The sequence below is a fragment of the Grampus griseus genome, assembly GCF_964374135.1.
Source record: "Grampus griseus genome assembly, chromosome: 20".
NCBI classification, from domain to species: Eukaryota; Metazoa; Chordata; class Mammalia; order Artiodactyla; family Delphinidae; genus Grampus; species Grampus griseus.
In genome coordinates, this window is record NC_139014.1 from 24,997,045 (window position 1) to 25,019,868 (window position 22,824).

Below are 22,824 nucleotides of genomic sequence, written 5' to 3' on the forward strand. Positions count from 1 at the left end.
GGATTTCACAGATAGGATAAGGACTTGTGCTAGAAGGGGAGGAGAGAAAGCAGCTCTGGGTGCTCGGTGAATGGGGAAAAGCAGATGGTACTGGCCGGGGTACTGACTCAAGACCAGTAGAGGTTTGCGTGCGCGCGTGTGAGGAGGTACTGAAGACAGGAGCTGGATTGGACGCGCGCAGTTCTACTTCTGGCACATTCAGGTGGGGGAGAAATCACTTCCTGCCCCTGGAGCCCTCGCTGGCTTATTCTACAAACCCGGGGCGTGGACAGAGTCGTCCGGAAGCGTCCGGCCTCGCGGGTTGGGTGGAGGGCCGTCCGGGGTGTGGCCGCCGCCGGCCCCTCCTCCGCGGGCTCCCTGCGGCGGTGCCGGTCGCTAAGCTCTCGGCTCAGGCCCGCGTCGCCGCCCGCGCCCGCCCTCTTACCGGTAAGACGGCGGCTCCTATCCCTTCCTGCCCTCGGGCCCCCTCGGTCCCGCAGGCCGGGCGCTCCCCCGGGACCCCTGCCGAGTGTCCTCCGCGGGCACCCGGGGACGGCTGAGGGGCTGCGGCGCGGCGCTGGCAGGGCTGAGGCGTCCCGCAGGCCACGTGTCCCCGCGGTAGCGGCTGGCGGGCGCGGGAGCCACGTGGCCTCCGGCCCGGGGTCCGGGCCCCCTCGAGGCCTGTGTGAACGCGGCCGCGACGCCCTGACCGCACCTGCCGCCCGCAGGACCATGGCCCACGCGGAGCGCACCTTCATCGCCATCAAGCCCGACGGCGTGCAGCGCGGCCTGGTGGGCGAGATCATCAAGCGCTTCGAGCAGAAGGGATTCCGCCTTGTGGCCATGAAGTTCCTTCAGGTGACGCGCCCCGCTCCCCTCCTCCCGCGGCGGCGAGGTCGCGGGTGGTTTTCCTTACCCGCAGCGTCGATCCGAGTGTCTTTTCCTAGTCGGAGTCCCCCTTGGCTGATTTCGGACCCGCGAATACCCCTTTGCTTTGGGCCTCCAACGCCCCCCCCCCCCCAGGGCTCCACGGGCCCCCTAGACCCTTCCCCGAGGCCCGGGGGGACAGACGCCCTTGGAAGGTTAAGCGGAGGTGACGTGACTCAGGCTCCGGGGCTGCTTCCTTCCCGCGGCTGCGACGGGCAGTGGGCCGCAGGGGGGCAGCAGGGAGTGGATGAGCTCTGCGCCCCGGGCCCCCGCACGTCCACCCAGGCACGGGATGGAGGCTGGAATCCTTTTGTGCTTCAGCTTGCAGCTCTGAGATGATTGAGGTCTTAGGTGGGGTGTGCCTTACTCTGCCCTTTCTCTGCAGGCTCCCTTTGGCATAGGGCAGTAACTTTATCTTCCAATTTGGGGTACAGATCTGGACCTTAGGGGATAAGTACCTAAGAACTGAAATTTAAACCAAGCTTTCTCAGTTAACGTCTGAAATGTTTAAAAGGGCATTAGGAATGGGCCAGAGGGTTTGATATGACCTCTGTCTGGCATATTTCCTTTGATTGCAGCCAACACTTAACTCCCTAACCACCCCTTTCTAAGGATTATAACATCCGTCAGGTCATTGACATGAGGGTGTCTTCATGATCAGAACAGTCTTTCCGCTAAGATAGCATCAGTTTCATGGTTTGGATGGGTTTTTTTTTTTTTTTTAAATACACACCTTATGAATGTGAGCTAAAATACACACCCAGACTTTTAGAGAACCTACCGTGTTACTGGTGGGGGGAGGTGGGCAGGTTCTGAGGATGGGAGCCTTTCTAGTTTACTTCCTAATTGGTACCTCCTCTTCAATGCCAGGCCTCTGAGGAACTCCTGAAGCAGCACTACATTGACCTGAAAGACCGCCCATTCTTCCCAGGGCTGGTGAAGTACATGAACTCTGGGCCGGTTGTGGCCATGGTAAGTGCTTGTGCTGGAGGAGAGGGAACCAAGGAAGTAACGGCTGATAGGTAACTGGGTTTGCTCAGTGTCTTCATGTTCCTTTTTAGACATCTTCTGCAGATGCTCCAAATTCCTTGTTTTACAAAGGCAGCCTGCTGGAGTGAGTTAGTTTACAGACCAACTGGGAACTTGGGAGGAAAAAGGAAGTGAGAATCAGAACTTAAAAAGAGTTCTCTGTGATCCTGTGCTAGAAATGAACTGGTCTATTTCTTCCTGTGGCATTAATGTGCAATTGGAAATGAAGTGAATAGAGGTAGAGGGTATAATAGGGAGTTAATAAAATTGTTGGGAAAGAAGCCCTACTTCCTGTTCCCTGAGGGTGACCTTTTCTTCTTTCTGCTTTTCCCTGGAATACATTTTCCCCTTTCATGTCAGTCTTTGCCATGTCTTGCTCTAACAGTCTTCTGCGATGCCCTTCCCACTGATCCTGTTCCAGTCTGCTCACTTTTCTTTACCCTTTCACCACTATTTTTTGTTTGTGGCTGCATAAAGATTCTTCAGTCTTTTTAATCTCTGTCTCAGCCAGAGTGGGAAGTCCCCAAGTTGGGCAGACTTTCTCTGTATCCTAGCAATACACTTGGGATGGAGTATGGAGTATTTTATATCGGCCCCTACTACTACTGGGGATGGCTGATAATCATGTCACTGATTGGTCTTACTGATATGTGCTGTTAGGTAGAGGCAAATGTTTGTTTTTAATGGTCCTGAATGGCAGAACTGATGAAATTCCTCTTCCCTAATGTCAAGGTCTGGGAGGGCCTGAATGTAGTGAAGACAGGGAGAGTGATGCTTGGGGAGACCAACCCAGCGGATTCTAAGCCGGGCACCATTCGTGGCGACTTCTGCATTCAAGTTGGCAGGTAAGTTCCAAGGGACACTAATGACTTTTCCTCAAAGCCACTTAACTTGGGTTTAAAACAAACATTTTTGGCACATTCCAATTTTAGAAAATTCTGAACGTTTAAATTAGGTGGTAATTATCATTGGATGAACGCTTTCTTGAATAGTTACTTCTCTAGGCTACTTAAAATTTTAGCCAAGGCATTGCACAAGGGAGCTGCCTGCGGTGGGTCCTTCGTGACGGCAGAAAGTGCAGATAGTGGGGCAAGGAAGGGGTCTAGCCTTGGCTCTGCCCTTTGTGGTGCTGTGTCCAAGGGTGTGTCACTTTTAGCCTTTTTGGTTCCCTAACTCATACAGAATCTCTACAAAAATTTGTATAGTTAGGAGACTCAAATGGAATAAAGGGATTGTCAATAAGCGTGAATGTTTTGATTGGACTTTGCACATTAGTGTTGTAAGAAAATACAGCAGCAATGGCTGTTGATAATGAATACGTCACATCTAGTTTGGGTTTTGGTCTGTGTATTCCTGTATTTTTCAAAATTTGAGAAGTAATGTTTTGTGGCAATCTTGGGTACAAGCACTGTTTTGAAATTTTAGAAGCATAATAAAGTTGAACCAAGTGATGCTTTTGGCTTAAGTACTTTTATAGTTTTATAGTTGCTTTTAAGAGGAGATACTTGGGGGTGGTCAGCTGCTTCAAGGAGCAACTGGCTGAAAAGGTCTTCAGTGACTGTCCTTTGCTTTATCCATTGAACAGACTTTTGTACTTTAAAATGTAACTAGAAATTGTTCTCCTTCTTAGGAACATCATTCATGGCAGTGATTCAGTAAAAAGTGCTGAGAAAGAAATCAGCCTGTGGTTTAAGCCTGAAGAACTGGTTGAGTACAAGTCTTGTGCTTTTGACTGGATTTATGAGTAAGAGGTGGACGGAGCATAGTCCCCTCTGGCACCACCTGATGTGTCCCTGGGCACAGCTCTTCATTCCACTAACTTGGAAGCAGTAGGATGGATGTTCCTTTCCTAAAGTATATCTACCAATAAAGCCTTTGAAAACGGGGTGCAGACTCTGGTGATTACTGGTTACTAAGCTGGAAGAAGACGTGACTTGGTTCCCTGGCTATCGTAGTGTTATCCAGAACAAATTAATCCTGCTTGTTATGGAAAAATGATTTAATCCTTCTCAGCACCTGGTATACTTCCAGACTCTAGGAGGGAAAGCAGTGAGGCTGAAGAGGACAAGTGTGGCACTGGCTGTGTATCTGAGGAAACTAGTAAAGAAATAATGAACATAATAAAGATCCCAACCACTTTAGCTGATGTAGAAATGCACATTTCTGTACAAAGAATTTGTTGAAACTTGGCAGAATGAAACATAGACTAGTCAAGTTGTCCAGATTCACATTCTTGTTGATTCCAAATTGGGCAAGTTATGTATGAGGAAACGGAAGCCTAAGGACGCCTGTAAGGTGAGGATGATACCATGGCAATGCAGGATTAAATGAAACAATGCATGTAAAGCAGTTAACCTAGTCCCTGGCTACACAAATTTTCCCTGCCACCCTACCTCCCTTCTTACTCTACCCTGGGATGAGGTATTTATCGTGCCTATTTCCTGGGCTAGTAGTAAGTGGTTACAAAATCCACATTGCCTGTTCATTTTGCTGGATTGGTACAGTTGTAAAATGGTGCCAAGGAGCACCTATCAATAGAAATGTTCACTATCATCTGGAGTCTGCCTTAAAAATGAGATTACAGAACTATGTGGGTTTATGAATACCTGTTTTCTCAGGAAACCGGTGAAAGCTTTTCATGCCACTTCCATATAAAAGACTCAACATTACATGTTTTGTTTTTTTTTTTTTTTGGCCACATGGCTTTGCAGGATCTCAGTTCCCCGACCAGGGATTGAACCCTGGGCCACAGCAGTGAAAGCCCAGAATCCTAACCACTAGGCCACCAGGGAACGCCCTCAACGTTACATGTTTTTATGCACGTTGCTATACTATAAGACAACGACAAACACATCAACAGCTTGGTACAGAAGTGTCAGGATTCTAATTTCGAGTCAATGATTGACAAGAAATTTAACATTTTCTAAATTATTTTTTAGTTTCAAGTGAATCTCATGTTTGTGTGCTACGTGCTTTCACTGCATTAAATGGCAGTTTACTGAAATTAGATCCTGGGGCAGGCCTGGGGCCTGCATTCTAATGTGGAGGTGCCCACCCTGGACCCACATGCACAGTGGCTAAGGTACCTGTCAGCAGCAGCAGCAGCGGTTACTCTGTGTATAGTATAGTATAGTATAGTATAGTATAGGCTTACTCTGTGCCAGGGTTGTTCTAAGAACTTCACGTACATGAATTCATTTAATGTTCACAACTCTTAGGAAGTTGGTACTAGTATCCTATTTTATAATTGAGGAAACTGAGTCAAGTTAGAGCGCTTAACAAGTGAAGGAGTCAAGTTCCAATGCAAGTAGCTGGCTTCAGACTCTGCTCTTGGCCACTGTGCTTTACTACCTTTATATAGTTTTCCAAGTGACGTGATAAAAGTCATGAGTTTGGAGGGTGATGAAGTCAAATTTGGAGTGGTGAGAGCTGAGAGGAAGGATATGAATGTTAGGACTTAATTTGGTAGAACTGAATGAGGAAGGGTAGGCTATGGTGAGGACAAAAGCACTGCCTCTGGAGTAAGGTTGGACCTAATCCTATGTAACAGTTGGGTGTGTGAAAGTGGACAACTAATTCAGAAACTTTTATGCTTTCATAAAACTGTATTTTAAACATATAATAAATGCATTTTAAAAAATGCATTACTTTTTATATAATTATTTGTTAATAGGCAAGCCCTGCTTTGGCCTGCTCGTGAGGCTTGGAATTCTTAACAGGCCAAAGAGGGATGTCAACCTAGCCTCAGTAAGAGTCTGCAGAAAGGAAATAGTTGCTGTTCTCCCCGTCTCACAAGGCTGGATAAACAACACAGTGCTAAAGTTACTTGTTTTGGGGAAACATTTGTTCCTCTTAAAACATGGGCATAAAGCACTTTAGGAAACTAGTTTCCCAAGAGGCGCGTAAGGGTTTAAAGAAGAATGTATATGTCAGAGCTCGGGGTAGTAATTGAGGCCAACCTGGGAATTCCAGTTTACTAGGGCAACTGTTTTCAAGCCATTTTAGGTAGGAAGCAGGGCAGAAATTAGGTTCTGTCTTTCTTGGAGTGTGTTATATTTTTCTAAAGTGATGAAATTAACTACTAAAGATACCCAATCCATCTCATTACTATCTAACATCCATAAAATTCTCTACAAACTGCTTCTGCAGTAAAATTTGGATAATTTCCCACAGAATCAGCTGTTGATAAAGGAGGGTGTCTGCGTTCCCTCTTAATGTAAACAGCAAGAGCAAGCTGGGATAATTCATTTACATCCTATGAACCTTGTTGCTGAGGTTAATGGAGCTGGAAAAAAAAAAAAAGTCTCCTAGCAATCATGCCAACCCTGAAACACCATGTTCTGACTAAAGTGATTTAATTTCCCCACAAGGGGTCCACACTCACCCCTCCCGTGTTTTTTGCCTATTCCCTCCAAGTGAGATCCTGGCTCAAATGCAACTATGGCCATATATCCACCCATATCCTCTTCCTCTCGTCAGCCAGCAGTAAATTCTTCCTCACTTGTGCTGGCTTACCTTATGAGAGTACAGGTTCTGTGAGGGAGGAACTGATCTGACTTTCCCAGGTGCCTTCGACTGCTTATAGAAGGCACTCAAGGGGCTTCCCTGGCCGTCCAATGGTTAAGACTCCGTGCTTCCACTGCAGGGGGTGCAGGTTCAATCCCTGGTTGGGGAACTAGGATCCTAAATGCTGTGTGGCGCGGCCAAAAATAAATAAACAAATAAATAAATAAAAGGCGGCACTCAATATTTCGAATAAAAAAGGAAATCCCTCAAATATCAAAGCATATTAAAGAATTGCTCATATACAACTTAACTTTAACGTTTTATTTTGTGTAAAAAAGGGCAAATTTAGTGAATTATTTTCATCTTGTACACAAAGTTATAATTTTAATGCTTTTCACATCCATGCTGAAAATTTGCAATTTGGTAAAAATGAAAGGAACATAAATTTCTCCAAAGGAATTTTTCACGCCATTATATACACTTTACGAGAAAGTTTCAAACACTTTCTCAATGATCACAAGTTACCAAGAAAATAAAAGATTAAATTTGTACAGATATTGATCTATTTATCAAATACATACAGAAATGATGTAAAAACCTTATGCAGTTTACTTTGACCTCTGTCCTCAAAAGATTTGCCCAGGGACAGATACTTTTCTTTTGTATAAATGACTGTGGCTTTATTTAAAATATGAAAATCAAAGGAAGAAACCCAGTTTAATCACAGTATTTTTAAAATCCCTTCCCAATAGTAAAGGATCATTACCAAATATATAGCACCATAATACAAATATTGACGGGAGAGGGTATTCACATCACACAAAATTAATAATAATAAAAACAAACAAACACTGAAAACCCGTGTTAGTATCCGTAGAATAAGAAGTTGATAACAGCTTTAGCTTTCCTCATACACAGCAAGGAAAAGGTTAAAGAGTTTAAACTACCAAAAATCCCCAAATAATCCTAACAGGAAAAAAACAAAACAAACCCAAGGTCAGCAGTACATTTGAACCGTAGAATAGAATGGGGCTACTGAGTTGTACACTTGGAGTTGTGGCTAAGACATAAATCTCCTCTGCATCAACTCATTTTCTGTTCATCGGCAGCAGGGAGTTAGAGTCTGAACAATGAAGAGGGCTTCAGATTGTGTTTACTCGGTAGGAAGTCCTTACCAACATTTAACGTTGGTCATGGGATTAAGACACGAAACACTTCATAAATAGGTGGGAAATCTGAAAACACTCAGAGCCTGGCTTTGCTGTAGAACTGGAAGCTTATAAAACCTGGCTACAAATGAGCATTTCACAGAACTAATTACCAGGCTCCAAATCAAATCCCTCCTGGTTTATTCAGGTCCCTATAGAGCCCCTAAGCCCAGGGTACTGTTAGAGCACACGATACAACTGGCTTCTGGTGCCCATATCATGGAATCGGAGTCCTGGGTTTAATTCACTAAGCCTGAGAATAAAGATTGTTGTAACCCTTGCTTTTTGGAAGTCTTCCAGGCTTTAAGTTTATAGGAAGATTCTTAAAAGTTAAAGATTTGGGAAGTGTGAGGATGTCACATTTACAGTAGGTCCCTCTCAGTAATGTTGTTTAAGATAAATATCCAGTAATTTAACAGCTGAATTCACATATATCTGACACATGAGAATCAACTTGGCATTGATATGGTCTGCATTTATGCCCCTAAAGAGTCAGTATTAAGAAATGTTGACATGCGATTCCATACATTCTTACACTATAAAGTAACAAATTTTACTTCCAGTAGCAACTATAAAACCTTATGATATTAACCCCTCTTGCATAGAATGAGGTAAACCTGTGCATATTACCAATGCTATTATTCCCAAAAGTAGAGCAATATTTTAGAAAATAAATTGCTGGTTTTTAATGTTTTATGCATTTTAAAATTCAAACAAAAAAAATCTTACCTAAAATGGTCTCCTGGGGCTTTCCATTAACATTTTTTAAAGCATTCCATAGGCTGAAGGACTGTAGAGGTTAATCATTTTGATTAATTTCTAATTAGCCCTACCTATATTCCAGAGGAGATGGTCAATATTACCACTCTGAAGAGGCCAGGCTAAGACCCAGAAGCACTTCTAGAACAGATGCAAGTAATTCCTGAGAGTTTAGTTTATGAACCTCACTGGTAAATGCTAAAGCTCTCTCATTCAGTCACAACTCAGAAAGTCAAAAAATGCAGAGAGCAAACCTTTCACCAATTTACCTTTATATCCTTTTTTCAAAGGAAGCCATGTGAATTTTAAAATAGGGAATGTTCAAAATGGTCCAAATCCATTATTATTGTTAAAATTAATTCTGAATAGAGTTAAAGACAATTCATACTAATTTTATACATATACATATATATATATATAATTAGTATGAATTGTCTTTAAATTTTAAGAAAATTAAATTCTCTTTCAAATTAGTTTTCTAACAAATCCAGGATAGTTAAAAGCAGAGCTGGAATGATTTTGAAATCTAAACTTATCTTGGCTTTAAACTGTTAATTTGATTCTCCTGGTAATACAGAACATGTGTTTTGGGGTGTGGTTATACCAAGTATTATCTCACAGATGGAGAGAAATGGCAGAGAACTGATGAGAATCCCTTTTGTGGGGTATTTTTTAGTAAGGAAAATAAAATAAACTTAGGACAATATTGCATTTTCCCCAACCCCTCAACATGTAGACTGAGATCTCGTATATCTTGTCAACCATTCCAGTTTAACACTTTAGTGTTAGGATAATTTTACTCATTTTTTAATTAAAAGAGAACATATAAAATATCCAGAGTTCTTCCAGTTTCATACAGAACTCTAAAGAAATTTTCACAGAATGAAAAACATTTCTGTACAAATATTTAAAATGGGCTGCAATAAAATGCCAACAAGCAGAATTAATTACCCTTCCGTGATCTATGTGGTGATGAGCTCTCCATGGGGCGGGGATGGGGGGGGGACGTTCAGTTGCATATTCTGCAGCAGAGGAAGCTGGAGATGTGACTGGCCTAACTTCCAAAATCCCAAAATCTCCCAACAGGTACCAAAAAGGTTCATTTGTAATGACAGTTCATTTGCATTTACAACTATATCCTTCTTAAATCATTTCCTTCAATCCTGCTACCTAAACTTTAATCTTACCAAAAAAGTTAGAATTTCAGTTCTTGTTAACAATGCACATAAATCCAAACTTGGAAAATATTACAAAATTCTTTCAAAAGCTTCAAATACAACACAAAAATTGTCCATCTTTATAAATTGAAAAATTTCCCCCCACAGCTAAAATAGTTTCCCTACCCACTTGAAAAATCTGGAACTGAAATTTTCTATGTTTAGCAAAATGTTCCAGTAGAATAGCCCCGCTGTACAGCTGGATTGATTATAAATCAGTCCTGTGTAAAATTCTTTCCCTCCCACCCTCAGTTTCTGAGCAACCTCAGGGCTCTTGTTTGATGTAGAAGTTGGCAGAGCCATTGCTTTCCTGATCAGATGCTCCTTGGAGGAAATTATAATCCTCTCCATCTATCAACTCCTCCTTCAGCTGCAATGTAGTCACTGTAAGAAATAAATGTACAAGATGTTATTAAGTCTTTCTAGAATATTCAGATTGCTTCATGTTCCACCAGCTTCACAGTTAATAAGACTTCTTCATGTCTTCAGTAACTCTTAAAACTAACCCCCCCGAAGGAAGAGCATTTAATTAATTTTAAGTTTCAAAGTATATTCGTAGTTAAGAAGAGTTCCAAAAAGGAACAATACTGCAAAATGGACACTGCACAAATGGACACTGTCAATGAAACGTTGAAGGTAACAGTGATCACTAATTTGACTAGAATGATTAGAGGTTTTCTCATGATTAAGTATTCACTTTTATGTCAATGTCTACATAAACAGCATATTTCTTGGATAGTTCTGAATAATAAGTAACACAACAAATGACTTTAACATGTTATTATCTCCAAGGAGTACCTAAAGACTCTCTTCATAAAAAAGATATAAATCTGATAATATTAAACACCTGTATTAAAACTAAAATCAAGAAAAACTTAAGTAATCATTTTAGGTAAAATAAAAATTGATTGACACCAGCAACACGAAAATCCTTGGTATAAAAAACAGCTAACTTTGGGAATTCCCTGGTGGTCCAGTGGTTAGGACTCTGCACTTTCAATGCCAAGGGCACGGGTTCAATCCCAGATGGGGGAACTAAGACCCTGCAAGCTGTGCAGTGCGGCCAAAAAAGAAGACAAAAACAAAAACAGCTAACATTACCAATGGGATCACTTAACAGTAGTACTACCTGTTTGAGTTCTTATCTGAAGGCTTCTTTTTTTTTTTTTTGCGGTACGTGGGCCTCTCAGTGTTGTGGCCTCTCCCGTTGCGGAGCACAGGCTCCAGACGCGCAGGCTCAGTGGCCATGGCTCACAGGCCCAGCCGCTCCGCGGCATGTGGGATCTTCCCGGACCAGGGCACGAACCTGTGTCCCCTGCATTGGCAGGCGGACTCTCAACCACTACGCCACCAGGGAAGCCCCGAAGACTTCTTTTTTAATGAAAACAAACAACAGTATAGGCAATCTTCAATTTATGAACAGGTCATGTTCCAATAGGTCTTTATTTTTATGGACAACTGTTTTTCAGTTTCCAGTATTTTCAGTGGGGTTTAGGTTTCTTGGTAGTCACTGAAGTCATGCTAGTCATAATTTTTAGTGACAGGAGGGCTCTTCTTACTGCATGGACAAGCAAGAAGAAAAAGAGGAATGTTTTCTTTGCTGGTCCCAGCACTGGTCTTAGGCAAAAGTTTAGGTTGTTTAATTCTGAGATTTTCCTATCTCTTTTTATAAACATCTCTTAAGTTACCTCAACGCAGTTAGTCAGTAATTTCAGGCTGCCCTAAATCCTTTCCCCGAAGCCCACCCTCTACTTCCTATAGAACACCTCCCTTAAAAAAAATTACTTTCCTACTTTTTAAATGAAAATGATCTCAGCGAGGTGTTAAACAAACACTAGTCTTAGTAACTGCCAACCTCTCAGAGATGTATTTGAGTTTCTTAAAAAGTTACTGTTTAACCAAAATTGAGTTGGTAAAGTTTCAAATAATTTAAAGAACAGGTGATCTTTTATGCTTATATTCTCACTGGAATCTAATCCCATTGTGAGTAATGCTAACTTTCTTCTTCAATTTCTTCAGCACAGAGATCTGTTAAGTCAGAGTTCACAAACTGGGCTTTTCCCTCCCTCACCTCTGCCCTGTGGTTCTTTCAAATTGACTGAATATTCTGAAACAGGAGATTTCATATAAAACCATGAAAAGTAGGGAGACTTGGTAACATAAGACTAGCATTCTTGAAGGGCTATTAACAGTGGGAACCAATGTAGCCTAAGGCCTCCCTCTGCACAACTTGTGACTCTCAGACTGGCTGCTCAGCCACTGAGTAACCCACCTGTCTGCTTCCTGCAGGGACTGTCTCCAAAGGAAAGATGAAATTTTTCTGTTTCTTTTTTTATGGCTCTTTTCATAACAATTGGAGTGAGAGGATGAAGATATATATGGAATGTAAATTGGGAACTGCTTATACAGGGGGAAAAAGGTCAATTTATGAGAAGAATTAGGACTCAGAGTATTTAGATGAGTAGTAAGCCAACTAAGTTTCATGAAACAATAACACCACGTGGAACAATATTAAAATGGCTATTTTTAAAGTCAAATAGTGATAGAAAAATACTTCGTGTCTTGATTTTAGTTACAAAAGATTAGTTTCAAAAATAATGATCTTTGATATCTTATTTAATAATTTAAAGAATAATCTTTTGGGGCTTCCCTGGTGGCGCAGTGGTTAAGAATCCGCTTGCCAATGCCTGGGACATGGGTTCGAGCCTGGGTCCGGGAAGATCCCACGTGCCGCGGAGCAACTAAGCCTGTACGCCACAACTACTGAGCCTGTGCTCTAGAGCCTGCGAGCCACAACTACTGAGCCCACGTGACTAGAGCCTGTGCTCTGCTACAAGAGAAGCCACCGCAATGAGAAGCCCACGTGCAGCAACGAAGACCCAACACAGTCAAAAATAAATAAAAATTTAAAAAAAGAATAATCTTTTGAAATAACGCTAATTCATTTTATTTTACTTTGGTACTTGTTTTGGTAATGGTGTTAAAAAATTTAATAGCCCAAAGACTGAAAAGTGAATACACTATGCCTATAATAATAGCAAAACACATACCAATCAGATTGCTGAAAGGTAAAGCAAACATGACTCTGCTTACTTTCTTTAAAAAATCCTTTAAAAAAATTAGTTAATATGATAAAAATGCTTTTATGGAGGATATCAAACATATAACAGTTATCCTTCAAGTCAAACCAACATGCGTTGTTAAGGACATTTGAACAATACCATGAAAATAAACACATGGAAAAGGAAAAAAACCCCAAATTTCATTAAAGGTGCAGTACCCACAATAAAAGGTTGATTAAAACAATATCTTGTTATATGATGATCAGATGGCTAAATGAATGAGAAAAGAATTACTGTGCTTCAAGACCAAACATGTTCCATTCAAACAGATGCTTTTTGTTTTTTTTTAAATGTAAGAAAAGTAAATTGAAATTCTAAAGCACATCCTGAAACTATTTGCACTTATTATTAACAACAAAGTTCTGGATTATGCTTCTACTCATGTTAAAATATGGAAACAATGTTCTTAAAAAAAATAACTCAAGATAAAGGTGAAACAGTCACTCAGATGTGTAATGTTCTAATGCAAAGTTTCAGTGTTTTCAAGGAACCTAAAATAAAGCCTGTCTGGTATCTTCACACTTATCATTTCTCCTTTACAGGCCTTATTCTCAATGAATGATGGATGAAATAAAATAGATCCTGTGGCTGATGTCACTTTCTACACAAATGCATTTTCTTGGCTCTGTTTTTAAAAAGAAGTTACTTTGCTGACTTTACTCACTAACATTTCAAAAGACAGTCTAACAGAAATCACATTTTCCTAGTTAGAAGTCCAAAAATAATAAATTCTCTCAATAGCTAAACAAACTGTAGCTTTCAGAGTTAAGACAGCAATGTAGTCCCTACACAGTTTCACCACAGTAAAATCACATTAAATCCCACAAGATGTGCCCCTAGCTCAGAAGATACACACAATAGACACCAGTGGAAAGGGAAGTCACTTAGGAGGCCTTGTGGGTTCCATCCTGTATGCCTACTCCAAGTTCCTGGGTTTTGCCAATCCTAAAAGTCAAGTTCTCTCACAAAACGTGACACACGCCTTCAAAATCAGTCTAATGCTTAAAGAAAATACACCTCAAATGCAATAAAAATTCAAACATATTCAGAGCTCACAATATCTATAGTTAATCACTTAGGTTACAGAAAACTTTCATAATAACAAGTACAAAAAGAAAAAAGTTACAAAGACAAGAAAAGAAGCTGAAAGGCTCTTTAGTCATTTGAAGGTATTTCCATAAAAGAGCAGATAAACTTGCATCTGCAGTCCTAATCCATTTCTTATACAACAGAGGTATAGTAATTTTCTCTAGATATAAAGATATGAGTGATCTTCAGAGAAACAGACTAGGAAGGATCAAGATCACCTAATACACTGTTTAAGAAGGCAAAAGCTAAAGAACACATTTTAAAATGGAAAAAAAAAGGCTGGTGACAACTTCAGGTGCAAAAATATTAGCAAACAGAGGACTGAGAAGAAAACAGAGCTAGGTACTAAGTCCCATCATGCTTTTCAACATATAAAAGGCATTTTAAAGACTGCAAATTCGATAAAAAGTTGTTTAAAGGCAATAGTTAGGATATGGCAGAATATATGCCAAGGCAGATACAACTTTGGATTTGGGGCTATTTGATCTGTACTCACGTCTAAGATTCATCATATGCAAGTGAAGCCTCTGACATTCTACGGTAACATGTTTGTTCTTAGCATTTACAAAGGGCAGTCTTCCTTATACTCTACCAGCTTAGCCTAACCAATTCAACTCAAATTAAATGTCATTTACTTACTTAATCACTGTACATATATAAACGTGAAATTATAGAAATAAATTTCACTCAAATTCAATACCAAAATTATAGAGGCATTATATTTCCAAATCCGTTATTCAACTAAGACTGTGGTAAATGTTACTACCAGAACTAAAATCACACAGGAATACAAAACACATCCTGTCTACTGAATGAGGCGCTATGGAATGCTATGAACAAAGCCTCATTTTTGGATCTGATTAATCAGATTGCTCCCTTATGGCATATTTCTCCCTCAGGTCAAGTCACGTAGAATTCTGCAATGCAAAACGTTCAATCATTTTAACGAAACCATGAAACAGTACAAGTTGTCTCACAATTCCATAAACTGAAATCACAGCTTTACCTGAATTTGAAGCTCAAAAGTGGCTTGTAACAAAATAAAAATCCTTCCCTGATTATTCATTTTAGTGAAGTGACTACCAAAGACTAATGAAAATGAATTTTTTAGTTGAAAGAAAAAGAAAAATTTAATGTCAGCATCTGTCATGCCAGACCATGCTTCTGTCTCCCACCACCCTAACCCAGACTTTGACCCTCTGCAGTACCTGAGGTGCTGATGTGACCAATTACCTGTTTTGAGGCTGGGACTGAACTCTCGGCTAGTGCGGGGAGGTGGGAAGGCCTCCAGGGCTGTCTGTGCTGGAAGGGCTCGATATAGAGGGGGAGTCAACTCTTCGCCACCAGAGAAGCTCCTCCGTACCCCACCTGTCATGGGCAGGCTCGACAAACTGACAGGCTTCTTCCCAATTGGCATCTTCCTCTCTAAATATCAAGTTAAACTAAAGTAAGCTTTTACTTACATGTGTGGTAAGAAAACTGCATCATAACTAGGAAAGGTTGTGCTGCACAGGATACTCTGAAAAGAGAACCAACTATGCAAGGTTTGTATTTCCGAAAACAAGGGGTGTGTGTGTGTGTGTGTTGGGGAGTGGATGATGGGGGAGATTATTTCTAGTCTCTCAGAGTCTGGTAATCCTGGTTCTTGACTCTCTAATCAATTTAAAACAAAACAAAGCAAAATGAACTACAGAGAGCATCGAGTGTGGAGAACAGCTGGCTAATTACCTTCAAAAAAATTTTAGTTTGAGGGGGACTGACAATCCAATGGCAGAGAGGGTTTTAAAACCCTACTTGTAGGCATTTCACTGCCCATATAAGCCCAAACAAACACTGTCCTTCAGGGAGAAATCAAACAGTTTAATTAATGAATTATATGAGTGGCAGGATTTTACTGATATGAAATGTGCTCCCCTAACTTTTGGTTTATAATTCACTCTTTTAGAAAACAATTATAGTTCTTATTCTGAAAAGCAGTTCTAAAATTTAAATGTTTGTTGCCTGCAAGTTCTTCAGCAACCTAATTTCTTTTGAAACACCCTTTGGTTACGGTTTCATAAGCACACATAAGCTTTCAAAGACTTACACAATGCTCTTACCAACAAAAAGAAAATAAGCTTTGCAAATACTGAACAACCAAGCATACTGCATTAATTTGATCGAAAGCTGAAGGATACTTACATATCTTTGTGACTATAAATTATATCTGTTTTCTTCCAGAGTTTACAAATGACTCAGGCAAGAGCAATCAGAAATTATCCTTTGCAAAATCAGAACTAAAAGACAAATCTAAGTTAGACAGTATTCTTATGTAAAATGATCTGGAAACCAAGCTCCTGTGAGTACACTCTCAACTGCCAAACCAAAACCACTTGCAGCATTCATTTAGACGAAAAAGTCTAATGTACTACACACTTGGAGGTAAAAATGCAAGGAGAATCTCCAACTCTCTACTACTTACAATAGCCCCTGAAGATGGTACAGAAATTAGTGCTGGTTTTCCTGGTCTAGAATTACTAGGCCTTGAGGAAAAAAAGGCTTTTCAGATTGGACAGATCATGCGCACACAACAGTCTACATGATTCCCTCGACAGAACATCACCCTTATTTTTCAGAAGCACTAATTAATAGTTATCCCTCTGCAGCATGAACACAGCTAATTAAAAAATAGGCTAGAACCCGCGCACTGCAATGAAGAGCAGTCCTCTGCTCGCCACAACTAGAGAAAGCCAATCAACTGTCTAGTTCCATAAAAAATAAGCCCTAACAAAGAACACACTGATGGATGATTTTAGGTACAAAAAGACCAAAGAGCCTAAGATGAAACAACAGAGCCAGAATATAATAATCTGTAGACAAACTTAAAAACAAATAAAAGGTTTTGTGGCCTATCTGACTGATATAAATCTGCATGCAGTGGATGACTTAGGTTCCTGGACCCCAACTTCTTTCTTATTCTGGTGGGTAAAGTTTTGCGGAGAAAATTTCTAATAAATTATTTGCTGAGTAATGTGAAAAAATAAAAGGAACAGTGTCCTTACAATGAAGACTGCTTCTTCATTCACAAAGCACTACAATTCCTTATCCTCAATTCCAAAATTCAAAGGTTTTTTTGGGCAAAACTTCGGCAACAAAATCAGACCTCACTTGGTGATACTATTTATAATCTTTATTTGGCCCATTAAATGTAACTATTTATATATATTTTGCTTCAAAAAATGCTGCAGATGGGGCTTCCCTGGTGGCGCAGTGGTTGAGAGTCCGCCTGCTGATGCAGGGGACATGAGTTCGTGCCCCGGTCTGGGAGGATCCCCCATGCTGCGGAGTGGCTGGGCTCGTGAGCCATGGCATGGCTGCTGAGCCTGTGCGTCCGGAGCCTGTGCTCTGCAATGGGAGAGGCCACAGCAGTGAGAGGCCCGCATACTGCAAAAAAAAAAAAAAAATATGCTGCAGAGTCTGCAAGGGGTGTTACATAATATATGCTACACACACTGTACTTCTTTTCTAAAATCCAAAAAATTCTAAATTCCAAAACACATTTGGTCTCTAGGATTTCTAATAAGGGGCTGTGAGTCCCTAGTTCTTTTCTTTTCTATGTCCAAAGGACAATTTAAAGGCATTAGAGGGACTTGCCTGGTGGCGCAGTGGTTACGAATCCACCTGCCAATGCAGGGGCCATGGGTTCGATCCCTGGTCCGGGAAGATCCCACATGCCGTGTAGCAAGTAAGCCCGTGCGCCACAACTACTGAGCCTACGCTCTAGTGCCCGCGAGCCACAACTACTGAGCCTGCGTGCCACAACTACTGAAGGCTGCACGCCTAGAGCCTGTGATCCACAACAAGAGAAGCCACCGCAATGAAAAGACCGCGCACCGCAATGAAGAGTAGTCCCCTGCTCGCCACAACTAGAGAAAGCCCATGCACAGCAATGAAGACCCGACGTGGCCAAAAATAAATAAAATAAATAAATTAAAAAAAATAAAGGCATTAGAGATGATGTCATAATATTAGGAGCTATTAAAATGTTAAAGAACAAATTATACTTTTAGCTAAATTCATTTCTTCAGCTAATCCAGAAATCTGATAATGTTAAATGTCACTAAAAACTGGGATAGTGATATCATCACTTCATTAATTTCACATTTCTTCCCATGTCCCCAGCCCATTAATTCAAAATAATTAAGCCCCATAAACCATAAACAAATCATGTGAGTGTCACACTGAGGAGGTATGTGAACTGTGTATACAATGCTCAGAAATTCGTCCTAAAAAATATATGTCATAACGTCACTGAGTAATAAAAAGCATTCTTAAATTCGACACATTGCAAAGAAAATTCTGAAATCTCATAATAATAAATAAAAAGTGAAAAGACAAGCCAAAGCAGCCTGTCTTAGAGAAAGCTTAGTGATCACGTCTGCTATGGTTAGTCCACTGACATGAAGTTACTATGTGACTTCTTGCTAATCAGTTCCAGATAAGTGGGAAGTCACTTTCATCTATCTGGTCTGGCAATGTTCTCTAGAGTTCTTTTAGGTGAATATCAAACAGCCAGTCAGCAAAATAATTTTTGGTCTGTGGGAGGCTTATGTCCATAATATAAAAGAGAGGGTGAGAGACAGGCCTGATGATTATCACGATTGTGAGGCTGACTTGCGTTTCATGTGGGGAGGAAACTAAAGCACCACTGCAGTGGCTGCTAGAAGTCCCCACTGAAAAAACAATTCACATCAACTATAATCAAACGTGTGAAGGTATATTTGACTCTTCACACTGTTTCAGTCTCTTTGTTGTTAATGAGACAGATTAGCACTTAGTCGAACATATGGCAAGTCAGTTGGAAAAATCTGTTTTACTTTCAATCCTCTAATATACTTTTTACTTAAAAAAAAATCTTTAAGTAAAAATAATCTTATCTCAGAATGAAATATTCCATGACAGGTTTCATGAAGAGAAAAATCTGTAGTTCACTATGGGGTGGGGGAGGGAGATTTTAAAAGAATCAGAGCTATCAATATATTTTATATTATTTTGGCATCAATGTCAGTAATCATTCATTGTAAGGTAAAAATATAGACAGCATATTGAAAAAGAGTTTCTTAAGCCTGATTGTGCTACCTATCAACTTGACTTTCTTTTCTTTTTTTTAACTTCAATTTCTTACAAGTATCATTCTAGAAAGAGAGTTTTGGTTTATAAGAAGGATGGGTTTATTAGTTTCCAAGTCTATTGTAAGCATCAAGCATCTGCTTTTACAGTTATTTTAATAAAAATTTTTTTAAAAAAGGATTTATTTTCAGAAGGTTTACATATTACTTCAAGAATCATTCACAGGGCTTCCCTGGCGGCACAGTGGCTGAGAGTCCGCCTGCCGATGCAGGGGACACGGGTTCGTGCCCAGGTCCGGGAAGATCCCACATGCCGTGGAGCGGCTGGGCCTGTGAGCCATGGCCGCTGAGCCTGCGCGTCCAGAGCCTGTGCTCCGCAAAGGGAGAGGCCACAACAGCGAGAGGCCCGCGTACCGCAAAAAAACCAAGAAACAAAAAACAAAAAACGAATCATTCACAGACTCTATTCTTTACCATATATCAAATATTATGGTAATTTTTCATGTCAATCAAAGATAAGTGCTTCTCATTATTGAAAAGGTTTGCCTTTTATGGCATACTGCACCTTTAAGCATAATACAGAATGCACAGTTATCAGCTCTCACAAGGGATACCATTTCTGTGCAACAATACCAAGATCCCAGTTGGCTGACAAGTTAGGAAATGTATATAAACACCATGTGGTGACCCACTTTTCTTATGTCCTTTGTATTGCTGGGACTTAGCCTTTTTCTTCTGTTTTGATGAACCTGATTGGCTTTCTCTTGATGCTGAAAAATAAAAGAGAAAATTGATATCAAATAATTGCTTACAACTCTAGGTACAACTTAGATGAACTATCTTCACCAAAACCATGACGTTTATAAAAGTACACGATGCTTTGAAAATAAGGGTACTTGTTCCTGCAAAACCATGAAGCTCAATACCAGACAGATTCCATTATTTATTCAATAAGCACTTATTATATATCAATAAATTTTAGCCTATAACTTTAAACTCATTAAAGGAAGTCTAGCTTAATTTGGTGAGTGCTCTTAATGTTGTGTTTCTATAGTCATTAAGCAACTGCCTATTGAGTTCACACTGCCATGGTACACATGGTCTGATTCTGTGATATTGTTGTTGAGTCTTAAGATCTTACCTGGCAACCAATCAGACATAGGTATATTCTTGTCCTGTGAGCTCACAAGATGATTTATGTGAGATAGTCCTCGGAGAATTGCTGATTTTTACAAAAGGACACCTTTTCTGTATACCAACTTACACTGTGATGCTGGAGGCTGTAGTTGATATCCAGTTAATTGACACCACCCTACAGGATAGAGGTCAGGGGATTCACAGTCTACCCACTGATCATATTCTTCTTCCCATCCATCAAAATGTATCCTCAAGAGACGATGAATAATTCGAGTTACTGTGGCTACACATATTAATCGTGGCTCCATGAGATCTACTGCTTCTAATTTCATTCCTACACGAAATCCGTGATTTGGAACATCCTAACATGGAGAAGCAAAATATTAACACTGGTGAAAAGAAGAATGTGTAACTCTACTAACACTAAGAAAGACAAAAGAGAAGTAACATAACCAATTAACAATTTAGACCAAAAAAATCCCAAATAATTAATCATTGAAACATATGAAGGTGAAGCATAGAAGAACCAGTTAGGAAATGTATTCATTCCTATTTTACTCAGATTAAAAATGATACAAAGTTTGGAAACAAGCTTCAATGCCTATGTAAAGGAAATATGTACATTGTTTTACTAATATATATTTGTTTATATTAATCTCCACTAAGAAACTCTAACATAAGGCAAAGACATTTTGATCAACAATGATTTGCATTTGTGAAGCATCAAAAAAAATCCACGTAAGTATTATGCGATCTTTTAAATTTACCTTATTAAATAGTTTTACTGGTGCTGCAATGGAGCCAGTTTCCCTGAGGTAGTCAAACCATTTAAAAGGAAGTTTTGTGTAACCTGAAAAACATAACTGGTTTAACTAGGAGTTCACCTAAAATTAGTGTAATATTAAAATGCAGACATAAAGTAATTCAGTGCGCACTACGATCACAAGTGCTAATGCTGTACAGTACAATAGCTCCTCCCTGTTAGATGGATATTCTTCTTTTTCTAGGCAGAAACAGGTGCGCCCATTTATTCTAACGCCAAAGTAACTCTCCTCTCCTCAGTGTGTAAGAACTACAGACTTTTGCTTTTCAATCCTAGGCTTAGAACAGTCTAATATTTAATATTTTTTCAGTAGTATTTTTCTTTCTTTGTAAGAAAGAACACTGGCTGGGCAAATACTAATTTTATAGTCTTCTGTTTGGCTTTTCTCCTTCTTAAGAGAAAAATCCAAGGCTCAGATATTGAAATTAGGAAAGTCACTGGTTAAGCCATATGAGCTATTTAAGGGTATGTAATCTTTTAAAAAGTCACATGGTAATCATTTTTATTTTTTAACTTTTTTTGGCCACACTGCTTGGCTTGTGGGATCTTACTTCCCCAACCAGGGATCGAACCAGGGCCTCAGCAGTGAAAGTCCCGAGTCCTAACCACTGGACCGCCAGGGAATTATTCCCTCATATGGTAATCTAAAGATGAAAACTTGCTTTCTCTCAAAGGCTAAAGTACCTATTTTTTAAAAAAGCTCATGTATGCAGTAGCTCTTTGAGCCTACATCAACATCTCAACAGGGCTTGAGAATACCAATTCTTATTATAAAATGTACAGACACTAAGGGAAAATTCTACACCAATGTAATTTATTAAAGCTACTTAGGATACAGTTCTTTATGTTTTCAGAGCACCCCCCAGCTCTTGTTATGTACGCATGTGTTTATATATACGTATACACACATACTATATTTTCATACAGCAAGAAATCTAGGGCTGTGGTAAATGTTGTAAACAGGTACCATGTAAAAGGAAAGCAAGGATGAAAACCCAGTGTATATATTAGGAAGAAGTACCTCTGGGTGGAGTAAGTTCAATCATGTTAATTTCACAGAAACCAACAGGGAAAATAGAAGGGGAGGTTGCATGATAACAGAACCAGTCAGATCCATCGGCTGCTTCTGAGCCATCGATCCCAATCATCAGGAATCCATCAGCCAGCACCTTTTAAATTAACAGAATTCCAAGTATTTTAAATTAGGTACCCACAATGTTCACTGCAGCACTATTTACAATAGCCAGGACATGGAAGCAACCTGAATGTCCACTGACAGATGAATGGATAAAGAAGTTGTGGCACATATATACAATGGAATATTACTCAGCCATAAAAAGGAACAAAACTGAGTTATCTGTAGTGAGGTGGATGGACCTAGAGTCTGTCATACACAATGAAGTAAGTCAGAGAGAGGAAAACAAATACCGGATGCTAATGCACATATATGGAAAAAAAACAGTACTGATGAACCTAGTGGCAGGTCAGGAATAAAGATGCAGACGTAGAGGATGGACTTCAGGACATGGAGGTGGGGGGAAGGGGAAGCTGGGACGAAGTGAGAGAGTAGCAGTGACATATATACACTACCAAATGTAAGACGGATGGCTAGTGGGAGGCTGCTGCATAGCACAGGGAGATCAGCTCGGTGCTTTGTGACCACCTAGAGGGGTGGGAGGCTCAAGAGGGCGGGGATATGGGGATATACGTATACATATAGCTGATTCACTTTGTTGTACAGCAGAAACACAACACTGTAAAGCAATTATACCCCAATAAAGATGTAAAAAAAAAAAAATTAGGTACCACTATTATAAAAATGATTCTTTAAGTCACATTCTAAAAGAAAGGAAAATCTATTACATAAAGATCTCTTAAAAGTGAAAAATGTTTCTTTATTTAATTACCTTAAATAACTGA

The 22,824-nt window shown here is 40.0% G+C and overlaps 2 protein-coding genes across 4 annotated transcripts in view; one reads left to right on the top strand and one right to left on the bottom strand.

The window, feature by feature from the left end:
* The first annotated feature begins 328 nt into the window (after nucleotides 1–328).
* Nucleotides 329–3,844, top strand: LOC309837498 (nucleoside diphosphate kinase B). Its single transcript, XM_082678011.1, has 5 exons — nucleotides 329–426; nucleotides 708–837; nucleotides 1,777–1,878; nucleotides 2,668–2,780; nucleotides 3,566–3,844. Exons 2-5 carry the CDS (start codon nucleotides 712–714, stop codon nucleotides 3,681–3,683), a joined length of 459 nt encoding a protein of 152 aa, XP_082534137.1. The 5' UTR covers nucleotides 329–426; nucleotides 708–711; the 3' UTR covers nucleotides 3,684–3,844.
* A 2,966-nt stretch (nucleotides 3,845–6,810) lies between these two features.
* Nucleotides 6,811–22,824, bottom strand: part of MBTD1 (mbt domain containing 1) — a 67,486-nt gene continuing 51,472 nt past the window's right edge. For all 3 annotated transcript variants that reach the window (XM_082678305.1, XM_082678306.1, XM_082678307.1), the window contains 5 exons: nucleotides 21,926–22,073; nucleotides 20,849–20,931; nucleotides 20,209–20,443; nucleotides 19,637–19,714; nucleotides 6,811–10,009 (listed from right to left, as the gene is read on the bottom strand). In XM_082678305.1, coding sequence (XP_082534431.1) covers nucleotides 9,891–10,009; nucleotides 19,637–19,714; nucleotides 20,209–20,443; nucleotides 20,849–20,931; nucleotides 21,926–22,073 — 663 coding nt within the window. In that variant the 3' untranslated portion in view covers nucleotides 6,811–9,890. The remainder of the gene's footprint in view (nucleotides 10,010–19,636; nucleotides 19,715–20,208; nucleotides 20,444–20,848; nucleotides 20,932–21,925; nucleotides 22,074–22,824) is intronic.